Here is an 18,789-nt window from a genome sequence, read left to right on the forward strand (position 1 = left end):
ATTAGGCACCCCGCGCGGTCCACAACGATAGGTCCCGACCGAACTTAAACTATGTGAATTAGTCATTTTAACAAATAAACAATTTTAACACATACTTGCAAATAAAGGCATGCTTTGACATTCAAAGTACATGTATGATTCAAGTAATAAAAACAAGGGACAAGGTTTGAACAATTTGTACATATGTAAAGAAAAGTAAATTCATTTAAATAATGGGAGTTGGGAAAGAGGGGTCCTAGGTTGGTTAGCCTACAGGATCATACCTACACAATGCCCGGTAATCACTTCTCAATGAGGGGCTACACGTGACATTAGCGCGTAGTCATCATATCCTTACTACCCAATTCCCTACCCTTGGCCATAGACTAAAGCGTTCTAGCAACCTTGAAAGATATCCTATGCGTGCACTACCCATCCCCTCCTTGTGGCCCTGGAGGTATTTAGGACCTCTAATTTGGGTAGTTCTTGACCATCCTAAGGTACTTAAAGGAGAAAACTCTAGGCGTCAATCAAAACAGTTAGGATTGCATTAAAGAGAGAACAATTAAAGGCTCACATTTTACCTCCACAAACAGAACAAGTAAGTGCACGTCTCAAACAACAGTTTCAGGTATTTAAGAGAAAACCTTAGAACATGATATCTAGGTGAGCAGAGAGTATACAATATTAAGTTTGGACCAAAGTGTCAAAGACCTATTCAGCTTGCCTACTGATTTTAGACCTGTTGAATATGAGCAGTCACAGAACAGAGTTTTACAGCTTGCATAGTTTTAGTCGCCCCACAGGCTTGCCTAGGCGTATAATAGTGATATCCTATGAGCATGGTATCTATTATTGATTAGGAATGCAGTAAAACAGTAAACAATTTTAAACGGGCAATTTGAATCCTATAGGCATGCTTTCTGGTGATATTGATTAACACGTTATTGAAGAAAAGAGTAGGTTATTAAACCAATTCATAGTTTGTAAATGCGAGTTTAAAGTTAAACTGATTTTAGGTCTAACTAAACTGGTTTTAGATCCTATAGACATGATTTCTAATTGAACATAAGGTGAAGCAAGCAGAATTTATTTGATCAAAGCGAAATCCCTATAGGCATGGTTTCTATTAAAGCTGACTTAAATCCTATAGTCATGATTTCTAAGGAGATGAACTTGAATACACGCTGTAATGGAAACTGAACTTCAATTACTCTACACCCTATAGGCATGATATCTAATTATATGAAATGGATCAGGTAGAATTAATTTCAACCAAGAAATCCTATAGGCAGATTGTCTAACACAACACATGTAAATCAGAATAAACCTTATAGACATGTTATGTACCCAACTTTACCCACAATATACAGCTACCCTCCTTTTTCAATAGTCACCCCAATATTCGTTTACAATTAATTATTACAGACCAAGAATTGAATAAATTACATAAGTACAAATATACATTAATATATAGGGAGCCCGAAGTAGGCCCAAAGTAGTTTCCAAAGCCTTTAGTAGTCTCAAGTGCCCAAAGTTCCATAGCCAATTTCATGTCTAGGTGTGTCAAAGTTCCCTAAGGACCTCAAGGATCCCGGACAGTGCTCACACCTAGACCTTTCTCAAATAATAACTGATTTATGTGCAGTGCGGAAGTGCCAGCCTTGATATGCTAGAGTTCAGAGAGATCTTAAGGGTCTCTAAGCAGTACACATACCAGAGGGGCAGGACTTAATAATCTAGGAGTAAGTGAAAGTGCATAATGGTTTGAAAGAGTTTAATAGACAGTATAAAGAAAGGTCTTAGGAGTGAAAAGAATTTTTGAAAACCAGTACTGATTTAGTGATAATACAGTTTGAGGAAAGTATTAAAAACAATCTGCAATCAGAACACAAGTCATAGAACAAACAGGCTTCAAGAAGTACTTGGCAAACAACTTTTACATAAGGAAAGAGAGATTGGGAATACAGAGAATACTCCTTAATGGAGCACATAAACAACAAAATGCATAGAGTTCTTAAGGGGTTCTACAGAACTAGTAGGTTAGATAGAATGCAGGTTATGCAGCAAAGATCATAGCAAAGACATGTTGAGGACATTTAAACAACACAACTAGAGTCACTCTAGGGAGATTAACTAACTTAGCAGGAGTGAGGTAGAAAAGGCAAAGACTTAAATGGGCATGTTAGGCAAGTATTAACAAGTGAAGGCATGCTAATTACACAAAAGTAGAGTTTAGGCATGCTAGATAGACAATAGTCAGTCGAACATGCTAGTTACATATGTAGACATGTTAAACAAGATAGAAAACAAGCAAGTAAAGTGGAAACATGCTAATCACAAATTGGAATATGCAGTATTTGGCATGCTGGGTAAGCAGTAAACAGAAGCAAGAATGGACTCAAACCATATGAACTAAGGCAGTAAATAAACACATAGGTTTAGATTCTTAAAATTAATCAGAAGCATACCTAGTAAAAGAAAGAAAATACAAGATGTGAGAAAGGTTTTGTGCAATTTCCAGCCTTGGCTTGCAACCGGCTAGAATAACAGAGATCACAAGTAGCAGAGAGAGCCTTTTTAGAGTGTAAAAGTAGTAGTTTCTGAACTATTGTTCGTGTTTTTGAAGTGAAAATAGGTAAGGGCATATATAGTAATCAAGAGTTAAACAAAATAAGGTAAAGGATCAATTATGTAGCAATTAGGGAAATTCACAGAATCAATCACACACGTGAAATCAGTAAAGTTTTCCCCTTAATCAAGGAATAATCACTCGACGGTAAAAGCAAGACAGATATTTAAGGAAGGAAATCAAGTAAGACTTGGATATAGAGTAGGTAATTATGGGTGAATGAACAGGAGTTCAATTAAGGAAACAATTAGTAAGAATCAGCTAGTAACATCATTGATTCAAATAAGGCAAGAGAAAACTAATTAAGGCAAGAAGTTTAATCAAACTGAGTGAAGAAGCAAGAATCAAAGGTTTTGTTAAGGAAAAGAGTTCAAATCAAACCAAAAATAAGAACTTCAGAATAGTCAAGGGTTTAATTAAGGAGAAAATCATGTAAAGAGTCAGCAAGTATCGCAGACAAAATAAGGCAAAAAAGGAATAGTCAGGATTCAACACATAAGTTTTTAACGAAACAAATTGGTAAATGAAGAAAACAACACTGATTTAAGGAGAAAAATATAGGTTTACCATGAATAGGCAAAAAATGAACATAGACAGATAGAATCAGTAGAAAAGTCGAACCAAGAACATTAATAGAGGCGCATTAGGATAAAAAATCAAAACACATCGAATTAGGTTAAAGAAGAATCACAGAAACCAAAGTATAAGACAAAGTCAGTACACAAGTAACTCAGAAATCAAGCAAATGTCAAAACTTAGGGCTTTTACATTAACGAGTTGGGTTAAAGCAAACCTTACGAAATTGGTTAAAACACATAAGAAACAGAAGATTAAACACTCAAAATTATCAAATGTTTTTTGGAAAAGAAATTTTCAGGAAACCCTAGTTTAGAAAAAAATGGAAAACCATTCGAAAATTAGAAGGTCCTTGTAAAAATCAGAAGGTTCTAATGAAATAAGTTCGATCTATCTCAGATCTTGCACAAATTTGAGAAGTTCAAAGGACAAATTAGGGTTTCGAGGAGAACAATCACAGAGATGAAGAAGTTGGTTTAGAAATCCATAGATCATAGGAAGATCTTACTCGAAATCGAATCGGAACAGCCTGAAACAGGTGAGCAAAGACCAAAGGCGTAAGCAGTTTAACCCTGGTCCCTTGAGGACCCCAGAGACAATGAAACCAGCGTAGGAGAGGCCATTAGAGGCCTGGGGGTGGTGAGCGACCACCATGAATGGCCATAGATGAGTGACGGCGATGGTGGATTAGGGTTAGAGCATTTTGAGAGAAGAGGGGATCAGATGTCAACGTGAGAGGAGAGGGAAATAAGAGGATTTGGGGGGGTCATCAGGTTTAATTTTTGGAAACGGGGGATCTGGACTGTTGATCAAAATAATCAACGGCCAGGATTTGGCAAGAGGTAGGTCGGGTGAATGCTGGGTTTGGGCTGGGTAGCTTTTAGGTAAAAATTGGGCTGAGTATTGGGTCAAATTTAGGATCACAATTGAATAGAAAATGGGGCCAGATTTTAAATAGCCAATTTTGACAACTAAATAATTTATAAAAAATAATAAATGAGTACCGAAATGTCTCTTTGCACTAAAATGATTTAAAATACTTATTTAACATTTCGAAAATATAAAAGATCATTTTATGCATAAATAATGTAATTATACATTAGTATGGGCTATTATTGCAAAGATGTGCAATTCAGCTTAAAAAATATAAATATAATTACAAAAAATGCACTAAAAATATTTAAACACTCTATTGGCATACATAATGAATTTGGATGGCTAAATCATCACAATAGTAGTATGAAGGATAATTATTGGAGATTTATATAATAAAAAGAGGAGAAATAAATTGATTTGGAGCCTTTAAAACTATAGAAAAATTATAAAAATGCTTATGCATGCTTATAACTGCATATGTACCATTTTGAAAGTATATATATGTATTAATATGTGAGGGAAAATTTGGGTATCAACAGCTATTTCAAGCCTAATTCAGCTACAGACCTCCAAAACATAATTCGGATGCGCTGCTAAGTCCAAAATCACCCAACGGAGCTAACGGAACCGGTTTCATTCCGGAGTCGTCTTCACACAGTTTCGACTACGGTCAAAACATTAGAACTTAAGCTTCCGTTTTAAGGACTAAGTGTCCCAAAACACTCCGAAACCAAAAACAGAACCTCCCGGCAAGTCACATAAGCAGAAGAATATACGGGGTATGCAGTAAATAGGGGATAGGGGCTATTACTCTCAAAATGATCGGACCGGTCGTTACATCCTCCCCCTTTTAAAATAATTATTAATCCTCGAACGAGCATAGAGGCATACCTGAAGTGGTGAAAAGATGAGGATAACGGCTGCGCATATCATGCTCGGGCTCCCAAGTTGCATCCTCGACCGGCTGACCCCTCCACAGAAACTTCACTGATGTAATATTCTTTGATCTCAGCTCGAACCTGCCTGTTCAAAATAGCCACCGGCTCCTCAACATAAGATAAATCCTTGTCCAACTGAACTGAGTTGAAATCCAACTCATGAGACGGATCGCCGTGATACTTCTGGGGCATAGAAACATGAAGTACCAGATGGACTCCTGCCAGGCTGGAAGGCAAGGCAAGCTCATAAGAAACCTCCCCCAACACGCCGCAGCACCTCGAATCGGCCAATAAACCTTGAGCTCAGCTTGCCTTCTTCCCGAACCTCATAACACCCTTCATGGGTGAAACCTGGAGCAAGACCTACTCTCCAACCATGAATGCAACATCGCAAACCTTCTAATCCGCATAACTCTTCTATCTGGATTGGGCTGTGTGAAGTCGATCCTGAATCACTTTAACCTTCTCCAAAGCATCCTAAACTAAGTCTGCACCCAATAGACTAGCCTCGCCCGACTCAAACCAACCCATTGGAGACCGAAACCTCCTACCATACAAAGCCTCATACGATGCCATCTAAATGCTCTACTAATAATTATTATTGTAGGCAAACTCTGCAAGTGGAAAGAACTGATCTCAAGAACCTCCAAACTACATCACACATGCACGGAGTATATCCTCTAGTATCTTAATAGTGCGCTCGTCCGTCTGGAGGTGAAATGTTGTGCTCAACTCTACTCGAGTACCTAACTCATGGTGTACGGCCCTCCAGAACTGTGATGTAAACTGCGTATCATGGTTAGAGATGATAGATACCGGCATGCCATGAAGTCTAACAATCTCGCATATATAAACTCGAGCCAGCTGCTCGAAAGAATAAATAGTCATCACATGAATGAAATGAGCTGACTTGGTCAGCCTATCCATAATCATCGAAACTGCATCAAACTTCCGCTAAGTCCGTGGAAGCCCAACAATGAAATCCATAGTGATTCGCTCCCATTTCTACTTCGGAATCTCTAACTTCTGAAGCAACCCACCTGGTCGATGATGCTCATACTTCACCTGTTGGCAATTTAGACACCGAGCTATATATTCCACTATGTTCTTCATTCTCCTCCACCAATAATGCTGCCTCAAGTCCTGATACATCTTTGCGGTACCCAGATGAATGGAGTACCGCGAACTGTGAGCATCCTGGAGAATCAACTCACGCAAACCATCTACGTTAGGCACACAGCCTGCCCTACATCCTCAATGCACCATCATCTCCAATAGTGACCTCCTTAGCATCACCGTGCTAAACTGTGTCCTAAAGGACAAGCAGATGGGGGTCATTATACTGATGCTCCCTAATACAATCATAAAGAGAAGACTGGGAGACCACACAAGCCAAAACTCGACTCGACTCAAAAATATCCAATCTAACAAACTGGTTGGCCAAGTCCTGAATATCCAATGCCAATGGCCTCTCTGCTGCTGGTGGATATGCTAAGCTCCCCAAACTCTTCGCCCGACGACTCAAGGCATCGGCCACCACATTGGCCTTTCCGGGATGGTATAGAATAGTGATATTATAATCCTTAAGCATCTCTAACCACCTCCGTTGATGCAAGTTAAGATCCTTCTGCTTGAACAGATGCTGCAATCTCCGATGATTAGTGTAGATCTCACAAGGGACATCATACAAATAGTGACGCCAAATCTTCAAGGCATGAACAATAGCTTCTAACTCAAGGTCATGGACAAGATAGTTCTTTTCATGCACCTTCAACTGTCTGGATGCGTAGGTAATCACCCTACGGTCCTACATCAACACCACGCCGAGATAAATCCCCGCAATGCATCATAATATACAGTATAAGATCCTGAACCTGAAGGCAATACCAATACTAGGGCTGTAGTCAAAGCTATCTTGAGCTTTTGAAAGCTCTCCTTGCACTCCTCTATCCACTTGAACAGAGCACCCTTCTGGGTCAGCCTGGTCATAGGTGCTGCAATAGATGAGAAGCCTTCTACAAATCGACTATAATACCTCGCCAAACCTAGAAAAATCCGGATCTTAGTAGTTGAGGACCATTTGGGCCAACTCTGCACTGCTTCCACCTTCTTTGGATCCACCTTAATCCCATCACTCGATACTACATGACCCAAGAATGCCACTGAGTCTAGCCAAAACTCACACTTCAAAAAAATTTCATATAACTTCTTTTCTCTCAAGGTCTGGAGCACAGTCCTCAGGTGTTGCTCATGATCCTCCCGAGTCCGGGAATACACCAGAATGTCGTCAATGAATATGATGAAGAAAGAGTCAAGATTGGGCCGGAACACACTGTGCATCAAGTTCATGATTGTTGTTGGGGCATTGGTCAGCACAAATGATATCACAAGGAACTCGTAGTGACCATACCGAGTCCTGAAAGCAATCTTCAGGATATCTGGCTCCCAAATCTTCAACTGATGATAGCCTGATCATAAGTCAATCTTGGAAAACACTCTGGCACCCTGTAGCTGATCAAATAGGTCATCAATACAAGGCAATGGATACCTGCTCTTCACTATAACTCTGTTCAACTGGCGATAATCACTGCACATACGCATAGAATCATCCTTCTTCTTCACAAACAAGACTGGAGCACCCAAGGGTGACATACTGGGTCGAATGAAGCCTTCATCTAGTAAGTCCTGTAACTGCTCCTTCAATTCCTTCAACTTAGGAGGAGCCATACAATAAGGTAGAATAGATATGAGTTGAGTGCTCGGTAACAAATCAATACCGAAATCAATATCCCTGTTGGGCGGCATGCCCAGAAGATTAGCTGGAAATACATCTGGAAAATCTCTCACTACTCTGGAACTGACTCAACTGTAGGGGTATCAATAATGATGTCTCTCACATAAGCTAGATACGCGTCACACCCCTTCTCAACCATTTGTTGAGCTCTAAGAAATGAAATAACTCTACTTGGAGTATAATCTAAGGTACCTCTCCACTCTAACCGCAATTATCCTGGCTAAGGCACCTCTCCACTCTAACCGCGATTATCCTGGCATAGCTAGCATCACGGTCTTAGCGTGATAATCAAGAATAGCATAATGGGACGACAACCAGTCCATGCCCAAATTATTTTCAAAATCTACCTTACTAAGCAATAATAGATCGTCTCTGGTCTCAAAACCACTAAAAACAACCAAACACGACCGATACACATGTTTAACAACAGTAGAATCTCCCACAGGTGTAGACACATAAATAGGAATACCCAAAGAATCACGAGATACACCCAAATACAGGGAAAAATAAGATGACACATAGGAATAAGTGGAGCCTGGATAGAATAATATCGACGCATCTCTATGATAGACCAGAACAATACCTATAATGACAGAGTTGGAAGCAACTGCCTCTGTACGAGTAGGAAGAGCAAATATCTGGCATGACCTCCCCCTCTAGGGCAACCTCTACCTCCCCGACCTCCACCTCAAGCTGGCTGAGCAGGTGGAGTGGTAGCTGGTGCTGTAGTCATAGCTTGAGGACCCGGTAAAGCACGCGATGCCTGAGAAGTCTGTGGAGGTGCACCCCTCCTAAGTCTGGGGCAATCCCTCACCATATGGCGAGTGTCTCTACACTCAAAACAATCTCTCGGAAGGTGTGTCTTTTGCGGTTGGCCCGGGCTAGGTCTTCTGGACTGACGGCTGGAAGCACCTGTGCAGGAGGTACACTAGACACTAGCAGTGCATAATAAGGCTCATGGGGCCTAAGAGTAGCCGTAATACCGCTGGCGGCTGGAAGTGCTGAGTGAACAGGGCGACTCACATAGCCCCTACCATGACGAACTGCAGCTGGGGCAGGAGTACCACTATAAGTGCCAGACTCTTGAGACCTCTTGGCCTCCATATCCTCTCTCTCTCTCTCTTGAGCAAGCATTCCCTCCACTATCCTAGCAATATCCACAACCTTCTGGTAGGAAATATCCATCTCCAACTCTCGGGCTACGCTAATCCCGTTATTGGGATTGAGCCCCTCGATAACCCGATGGACCCTCTCTCAAACTGTAGCAACCAAGGCTGGAGCATGCCTAGCAAAATCGTTGAAGCGAACCGCATACTCTGACACAGTCATAGCACCCTGGTGCAACTGCTCAAACTCGTCGCGCCATGCATCTCTGAGACTTAGGAAACATACTCCCTCAAGAACATATCCCAGAACTGAGTCCAAGTAACTGAAGCTGCATCAGCCGGACTACCCAACTCATAAGCATGCCACCACTGATAGGTCACTCCTCTAAGCTTGAATGCAGTGAAAGAAACCCCACTCGACTCCGCTACACCCATAGTACAGTGGATACGGTGGCACTTCTCAAGAAAACCCTGGGCATCCTCTAACACCAATCCACTAAATGTAGGGGGTGGTACTTCTTGTACTTCTCGATCTTGATATGCTCCTCCTCAGAAGCTGCTGCCCTACCCTCGGGCTGAACTGGAGCTACCGGCTACATCGATATGATCTCTAGAACCTGGTCGACTTGAACCCATTGCTTTGGGTTTCAGGCGGCAAGAGTTTGTGCTCCTCCCTCAGCCTGAGATGTGGTAGGAGCAAGTGGAATCAATCTAGACTGAGCCAAGAAGTTGAACATGCTCAACAATTGTGCAAGGATCTTTTGGAGAGATGGTGTAGTATAGGCGTCTCAAGTTGCGCTCCGATTGGAGCTACTGGTGTTTTCTCTATATCAGCTCGTGCGAGTGCTCTGGATGCACCACGTAGATGTCCCCATCCTCTACCCCAGCCCTGGCCTCTCGCGGCTCTAGCAGAGGGCACGGGTGCCTGGTGTCCCGCCCCCTTTTTTCTCACAAATTTGGGTTTCAACATTCTTGGGACAACTCCTTTTTGAGAGGGTAGGGAAATGAAATTGAAAGAGTCACCGCCTAACAGATTAAGGTGCGTTAGGGCACCTAGAGCAGATAACTCATGTTACCAATTTACATCACCAGAGATCGGGTAAGGGCTCAAATTACCTTGAGGGGAATGTGTTAGGCACCCCTCGAGGTCGACAACGGTGGGTCCCGACCGAACTTAAATTAAGCGAATTAGTCTAAGGAGGAGAAAAGAATTTCGACAACTATTCAATTTATTTTAAAACAAGAATAAGAGGGGGAAGTCCTAAGTTTTTTAGCCTATAGGATCATCCCGTGCAATATCTTGTAACTCCTTCAAGTCGAGGTGTTACTCATAGTACTTGGCGCACGGACTATCATCTCATTACTACCCAATTACTATCTTTAAGTTGTTACCTAAAGCGCTCTAGTCGATTCTAATTCGTTTCCTATGTGTGCACTACTCGTCCCTTACTTATGGCCCTGGAGGTATTAGGAACTTTATTTGGGGTAGTTCTAGACTATACCTGGGTTACTCAAAAATGTAAAAGACTAGGCGTCAAACAAAAACAAATTGGACCTTTAAACAAAGAGGCAAATAAGGGCTCACAATGACCTCCACACATAGCAACAGATGCATGCAATTGACACGCTTAATTGAAAGTCCTATAGGCAGGATATCTCTGCGGGAAATAGTAATTTACATAAGTAGTTTTATTAAGGTGAGTGTCAAGACCTATTGTTTGCCTACTGATTTTATTCAGTGATATATCGGGACACTTCATACAGTAAGGAATCACAATTATGGATCCGGAATCATTATTAAACACATTGTTTGATTGATTTACTAAGGCGATTGTAGCTAGAGCCAATTGACAGAATACTATGGGCATGATATGTGCCGAATTAATTTTAACTCTATAGGCATGATTTCTAATTACTGTACTGACTTAAATCCTATGGGCATGATCTCTAGGTTAGAAACGGTTTTAGTCCTATAGTCATAGTATCTATTACTGAATTGATTTAAACCCTATAGGCATGGTTTCTAGATTTGAAACCAGTTTTAGTCCTATAGACATACTATCTATTGAACAATAATACGGGCAGAAATGGTACACAATGCCAGAAAGGAAAAATAGTTAGATCAACATTAAGGTCCTACAGGCATGATTGCTAACATATGTTTGTTGGACAAGTTAATACTACCTATAGGCAGGTTTTCTAATGCAATTTAGTTTCCTATAGGAAGGATTTCTAATATGCAAGCATAGTACATCACTCATATGATTTCAACAGAAATGAGGTAAATCAGGATTAATAGAGCAAATAAAACCCTATTGGCAGGATTTCTACCCGGATTGCCCAAAGAGAATAAAGACCCTTCCCATTTTTACAATATAACCCAGAATCTGTTTGTTACAAACTTATTACAGGCCAAAGTAAATGAATAAATTACGTAATAGTAGTAAGATAAACTATAAGGAGCCTTCATTAAGCCCAACTGAACTTGGGAACCAGGCCTTCATACCAATCAACTTTGAGGCTCATTTCTTAGGTACATCATAGCCAAAATATGAGTGATTCACTCATAGCACATAAAGAACGAGGTTTCTAGTATGTTAAGGTTCCCAAGGGCCTCAAGGACCCAGGGCAATGCTCACACCAGAACCATGTATTCAGCATATGATTCACAAGAGATAGGTAACTAGTTCCCAGTGTGTCAGAGTTCACAGGAGTCTCATGTGGACCCTAAGCAGTGCTTACACTGGGGTGGTTGACAAACTAAGGGACTAAGTGTGAGGTTTTTAAAATCAGTATATAAAAGTGAGTAGGGCAGATTTCAAAACATTTTGATTTCAGAAGAAACAAGGTTTAGAACACAGAATTGCATTCAGAAAACAACAAAGTTTGAAAAGTACATAGTTTCAGACAAGTTAATTCAGAAGAGAGACTTAATTACACTAAGGGAGCATGCTGACATTTAAGACAACCATTGTTTATTCATAGAAATAACTTAGGCAGAGATATCAGATCATCACATGACATATTAACATACAGGGCACATGAGTTAAGCAACAAATTAGGACAAATTAACTAATTACATGTTTGTAGTATCCTAAGAATGCAAGGTTCAAAACAGGTGCAGGATTAACAAACAGTGTGCCCGGACAAATTTGAACATTAATCTAACTTATAAGAGGATTCATATTATTCAAAATAGCTAATCTTAAACTAACAGTATTAACCATAAGACTAGAAGAGAGTCATAGGAGCATAAAAAGTAGAATCATGCTAAAAGTAAGGTTCAAGACATGTTGTTCAATTAACACTGAATATGAAAAACATGGAGAATGAAACGACAAGGGATTAAGGTTTACCATTTAAGCAAGAAAGCAAGGAGATATGCTACAATAGTTAAGTTCCAGAATTACATGGCCTTGGCTTTCAGCCGGCCAAGACCAGAAACAATGAGCACAGAATCAAAGTGAAAGAACTAAGTTTTAGTGAGAGTATGAGAGTTCGAGTCTTTTTAAAAGGGAAGAGGGGAAAGGGATTAAATAGTGTTCAATTAGGGGGACAAATAAGGGAATAAATCAAACATACTCAAATAAGAAAAGAAAATAAATCCAAAATCAATTGAAGTCAGAGTTCAGGCAATTAACGAGTAATCAGGCAAGTACTACTTTGAATAAGGTAAGTATCATATAGAATCAATTATCAATCAGCAAATAAGGTAAAGAAGTAAAGGAACAAGGTAAGGTGAACAAAATTAGGAAAATATCAGTACCATATGAGAAAGGAAAGAGTAAACGGAAGTCAGTAAAAGGTTTCAACCCTAATTTTTGGGTAAAACCATAAAATCAACAGAGTTAAAAGGAAAGAGTCTCATGCTTCATAGAATGAACATAGACGAGAACATGTTTACAGAATACACAACCGAAACAGATCTGGCCCTAAAATAAAAAGGTTTGAAACCCTAATTTTAGGTAAGCCACAAAATCGATAAAAACAAAAGGTAAAGAATCAAGTATTTTAGTAAAATGAACATAGACAGGGGTTATTTATAGAATCAAACCAGATTTGGTTCGATTAAAGAATATTTGAAACCCTAAATTGGGTAACTAAAAGATTTAATAAAAAATAAGCAGATTTATATGGAATAACACAAAAAAATAAGGTTAAAACCAGTTTTGGGTTCGAATTAGAAAGATCTGAAAACCCTAACCTTAGGGTTAAGCAAGAATCCACAAGATATATGAAAATATTCGTACTTATAGAGGTTAGAGTGAACATAGATAGAAATAATCAACATGTTAGAGATTTTGAACCAGATTTGGTTCAGATCTCTCCAAATTTGCTTTCCATTTTAGGCAAGCTATTATGTAACACCAAAGAAGGGGTAGTCAGTAAGAAAATAGGACCAAATAAGGTAAGGAATCACAGGTTGATTCCATTTCTAGGGTATAGGGGAGATAAGAGAGTTTGAGGGCAACGGAATGGGTGAAATGTGGTTAGGGTTAGACTGGGTAGGATATAATTAAAAGGGGTTGGGGTGCTGTGAGTCGTTGATCTTTAGAGATCAACGGTTGTGCTTTTAAAAAGGGAATTCGGTCGGGTTTTTAAATGGACGTGGGTCTGGGTTAATGGGCATTTGGGTATTGGGTATTAGGATTTGAGATGGGGTAATGGGTAGTGTATAGGTCCAAAATTAAGTAAGAAAAAGGGCTAGATTTTAAATACCCAATTAAATCAGTAAATAATTTATAAAAATAATTAATAAATAGTAAAAATGTCATTTTGTGCACGAAAATGATTTAATGTAATTACTTAACATTATAAGAATATAATAAATTATTTTCCATATAAATAATGTAATTATGCATATATATGGGTTATTATTGCAAAATATGCAATTTTAGCTTAAGGGTGCAAAATACAATTATAATAAGTATATATAAAATATTCAAAGCTTAATATGAATTTAAATGATAAAAACTTAAATAATAAATTATTATAAAATTATTTGTGATGCAATTAATAATTATTTGCATAAAATTACAGGAATAGATTGATTAAAAGCCTTTAAAAATTATAGAAAATTATGGAAAAATACTTGGTGATGCTCATGCACTATTTTGAAGGAATATATGTATATTAAAAAATATGTTATGGAAATATTGAGTATCAACAACTGCCCCTCTTTACCCGGGAAGGATGAAAGAGTTGTCGGGTAATGAAATGATGACCGATTTTGACCGAATAGGGTGTTTTGAAAAATATAGCCCGCACCCTGGTCTCTAAGTTGTCTACATATCCCTGATTTTGCAGGAATCAGGCCGTGTGTAGTTCTGGACCCAGCGGTGTATGAAACCGATGGAATTGTTATAGGAATAGTTGTATGTTTTGGAAAGGGTTCTTTTGGGAAGGAAAATATCGGATGGATTTAGGCAGAGTTATGAATGTGAATATGTATCGTAACAGATGTATCACAAGGCAGATATCTGAACGATCATAGAGTAAAGGCGAGTAATTGATGAGAGTTGCTTACGTTTGAAATAGTGGCAGGGTGTGAATGGTATGAGCGGAAACCGGAGCGAAGGTTGCTCCTGTTTAAAGAACAGTTCACTTCTGAATTACCTGCAAAGCTTAAAACACGATGTGTGCAAAAATATATGGATTATTGTGAGAATTTAAACATGATGCAAATTCCCTTTGGACCATGAAGGTTGTCTTTGGACAGTGGGGATGACGTCCTTAGACCATGACGTCCTGGGCCATAAATCATGAGATAAAGGATTTGTAGGCCATGAAATGATGTTCTTGGGCCATGAGAATGGTACCTCCGAACCATGACGCCTTTGAATAATGATGTGCGATATTGAGAGATCCTCAGGCCATGACATGGTGTCTTCAGGCTATGAGGATGATGCCTTCAGACAGCTACCCCTCTTTATCCGGGAAGGATGAAAGAGTTGTCGAGTAAAAAAATGATGACCAATTTTGACCGAATAGGGTGTTTTGAAAAATACAGCCCGCACCCTGGTCTTTGAGCTATCTACATATCCCTGGTTTTGCAGGAATCAGGCCGTGTGTAGTTTTGGACCCAACGGTGTATGAAACCGATGGAATTGTTATATGAATAGTTGTATGTTTTGGAAAGGGTTCTTTGGGAAGGAAAGTATCGAATGGATTTAGGCGGAGTTATGAATGTGAATCTAAAGTGTAACAGATGTATCACAGGGCAGATATCTGAATGGTCATAGGGTAAAGGCGAGTAATTGATGGGAGTCGGTTACGTTTGAAATAGTGGCAGGGTGTGAATAGTATGAGCGGAAACCGGAGCGAAGGTTGCTCCTGTTTAAAGAACTGTTCACTTTTGAATTACCTGCAAAACTTAAGACACGATGCGTGCAAATATATATGGATTAATGTGAGAATTTAAACATGATGCAAATTCCCTTTGGACCATGAAGGTTGTCTTTGGACGGTGGGGATGATTTCCTTAGAACATGACGTCCCGGGCCATAAATCATGAGATAAAGGATTTGCAGGCCATGAAATGATGTTCTTGGGCCATGAGAATGGTGCCTCCGAACCATGACGTCTTTGAATAATGATGTGCGATATTGAGAGATCCTCAGGCCATGACATGGTGTCTTCAGGCTATAAGGATTATGCCTTCAGACTATGACGCCTTCTGACAAGTTGGCTATATTTCAACCCATGAAGTGCAGAGACATGATGCTAGTGGCAATCAACAATACAAGGCTTAGTCTTAAGGGAAGAGTTTGGCTTCGAGATAAAAGAGAATAATGCGAGGTTTAAGGTAGAGCAAATATCTGTGTTTATGCAAAGAGAGAGACAGTGCTTAGTCTCGTGCAAGATTCGGGACAACACTTAGTCCCATTCTAGGAGAAGGCAATGCTTAGCCTTATGCAAAAAATTGAGACAGACCTTAGTCTCATGCAAAGGGAAGGCCATGCTCAGCCTTATGTAGGTGGGAGGCAGGGCTTAGCCTCATGCAAGGAGAAGGCAATGCTTAGCCTTATGTAGATGGGGGGTAGGGCTTAGCCTCATGCAAGGAGAAGGCAATGCTTAGCCTTATGCAAAATTGAGACAAAGCTTAGTCTCATGCAAAGGGAAGGCAGTACTTAGCCTTATGTAGGTGGGAGGTAGGGCTTAGCCTTATGCAAGGAGAAGGCAATGCTTAGCCTTATGCAGATGGGAGGCAGGGCTTAACCTCATGCAAGGAGAAGGCAATTCTTAGCTTCATGCCGATGGAGAGGCAGGGCTTAGCCTCATACAAGGATTGAGACAAGGCTTAGTCTCATGCAAAGAGAAGGCAGTGCTTAGCCTTATGCAAATGGGAGGCAGGGCTTAGCCTCATATAGAAGTTGAGATAGGGCTTAGTCTCATATAGAGAGAAGGCAGTGCTTAGCCTTATGCAAATGGGGAAGCATGGCCTAGCCTCATGCAGAAGTTGATAGGGCTTAGTCTCATGCAGATGTAAGAGTAAGAGTGAAGTATTCTTAGCTGACAATGTGTTTTGTGCATAGCAATTGTGTTGTTGCGACCATACTTATTATTCCTGCGTCCAAAGAAAAATTTGTGAGTTTTGTGGGGGAGGTTGGTTTGTGTCTTTGCCTGCTTGATCTACTCCGTTCCGCCCGGGGATCTTGTTCAAGTCATCGTGGGTAGCATTTGGCTAAAAAGTAAGGTTTCTTTTCAAAAGCATGCATGCATTGTTTTTTTAAAGAAATAGTACTATGCTATTCAGAAATCAGTTAGACAAACCAGTGACTGTGACATTATTAGAGACATTGCGACTTTATTTGCCATAGAATTTTAAGGGTCCTCCTCAAAATTCTGCCCTAGTTAACTAAGTGACTTTCTGGCTATTTTGTATGATGCGGTTGGCTGAACTTACTTCCGAATTTTGAGGGTCCTCCCCAAAATTCTGCCCTAGTTTCTGAAGTGGGGAAGATGGAAATTTTATTGAATTGTGACCGAATCCACAAGGCTGCCTATCTATCCCCTCTTAAACGGGAATCAGATCAAGCATAGTTCAATTTACATCATATAAAGAAACAGAGATAGTTTATATGTAGTATCTTTTGACTGCATCTAAATTTATAGGCTTTGGCCAAATTTCTCCATCCATTTCTATGAGTATGAGTGCTCCTCCTGTCAATACTCTATGGACCATGTAGGGACCTTGCCAGTTCGGTGAGAATTTCCCTTTGGCTTCATCTTGATGTGGAAAGATCCGTTTTAGCACCAGCTGCTCCGGTGTGAACTATCTTGGTTTGACCCTTTTGTTGAAAGCCCTGGACATCCTATTCTGATAAAGCTAGTCATGAAATATTGCATTCATCCTTTTCCCATATATGAGGGCTAGTTGCTCATAACGACTCCTTATCCATTCTATGTCGTTGAGTTCTGCTTCTTGTATGATCTTCAAAGAAGGAATTTCTACTTTGGTGGGAATGACAGCTTTGGTACCATAAACCAGTAGATAGGGAGTTGCCCCGGTTGATGTGCGGACTGTGGTACGGTATCCCTGTAAGGCAAACGGTAATTTCTCATGCCATTGCTTGTGATTCTCTACCGTTTTCCTTAATATCTTCTTGATGTTCTTGTTGGCAGCCTCCACGGCTCCATTCATTATGCTCTGGAATTCTTGTGCTTGATTATGAAAGCTTCACACATGGCTTTCATTAGATCAGTGTTGAGATTGGCGGCATTGTCAGTGATGATGGACTCCGGAACCCCAAATCGACAAACAATCCGATCTCTGACAAAATCTGCAATAATTTTCTTGGTTATGACTTTATAGGATGCAGCTTCAACCCATTTAGTGAAGTATTCGATGGACACTAAGATGAACATGTGCCCGTTCTAAGCAATGGGCTCGATTAGACCAATGACATTCATTCCCCAGGCAGCAAAAGGCCAAGGTGCGCTTGTTGCATTAAGTTCGTTTGGTGGCACTCACATCATATCTGCATGTATCTGGCATTGATGGCATTTTTGGACATACCAGATGCAATCTGTCTCCATAGTCATCCAAACATATCCGGCCCTGAGTATCTTCTTAGCTAAGACGAAACTGTTCATATGTGGGTCGCAGGTTCCGCCATGTATTTCCTCGAGCAATTTGAAAGCTTCTTTGGTGTCGACACACCTTAACAGACCTAGATCAGGAGTTCTTTCTATACAGAATTCCTCCGCTTTAGAAAAGTGATTGGACAGTCTTCGCAGAGTGTGTTTTTTAGTATAGTTTGCATACTCCGAGTATTATCCTTTTGCTAAATATTCTTTGATGTCATGGAACCAGGGATTTCCATCTATTTCTTCTTCAACATGAGCACAGTATGCCGGTTGATTATGGATTCTCACCGAAATGGGATAAATGAAATTCATGTCTGGATGTTGTATCATTGAATACAAGGTGGCCAATGCGTCTGCAAATTCATTCTGAATTCTGGGGATATGTCGAAACTCTATCTTTGCGAACCTTTTCTTTATATCTTGTACATGATGCAGATATGGTAGTATCTTTGTGTTTTTGGTAGCCCATTCTCTTTGTACTTGATGTACCAGCATGTCTGAATCACCAATCACTAGTAGTTCCTGAATATTTATGTCAACAGCCAAGTTGAGCCCTAATATACAGGCTTCATACTCCGCCATATTGTTGGTGCATGGGAACCTGAGTTTTGTAGACACTGGGTAATGTTGACCGGTTTCTGATACCAAGACGACTCAAATACCAATTCCTTTAAAATTTGCAGCTCCGTCGAAAAACATCCTCCAATCGTCGTAGGCTTCAACAATGTCTTCTCCTATGAATGATACCTCTTTGTCAGGAAAATACATTTTCAGGGGTTCGTAATCTCCTCCTACAGG

General features: G+C 40.1%; 2 protein-coding genes across 2 annotated transcripts; both read right to left on the reverse strand.

Annotated features, from left to right (window-relative positions):
* Positions 1–17,230: 17,230 nt before the first annotated feature.
* LOC138875514 (uncharacterized) lies at positions 17,231–17,545 on the reverse strand. Its single transcript, XM_070154350.1, has one exon. It carries the CDS (start codon positions 17,543–17,545, stop codon positions 17,231–17,233), a length of 315 nt encoding a protein of 104 aa, XP_070010451.1.
* A 632-nt stretch (positions 17,546–18,177) lies between these two features.
* LOC138875515 (uncharacterized) lies at positions 18,178–18,573 on the reverse strand. The gene has a single exon (XM_070154351.1). It carries the CDS (start codon positions 18,571–18,573, stop codon positions 18,178–18,180), a length of 396 nt encoding a protein of 131 aa, XP_070010452.1.
* Positions 18,574–18,789: the final 216 nt, after the last annotated feature.

The sequence above is a fragment of the Nicotiana sylvestris genome, chromosome 8 (assembly GCF_000393655.2).
Source record: "Nicotiana sylvestris chromosome 8, ASM39365v2, whole genome shotgun sequence".
Classification (NCBI taxonomy): domain Eukaryota; kingdom Viridiplantae; phylum Streptophyta; class Magnoliopsida; order Solanales; family Solanaceae; genus Nicotiana; species Nicotiana sylvestris.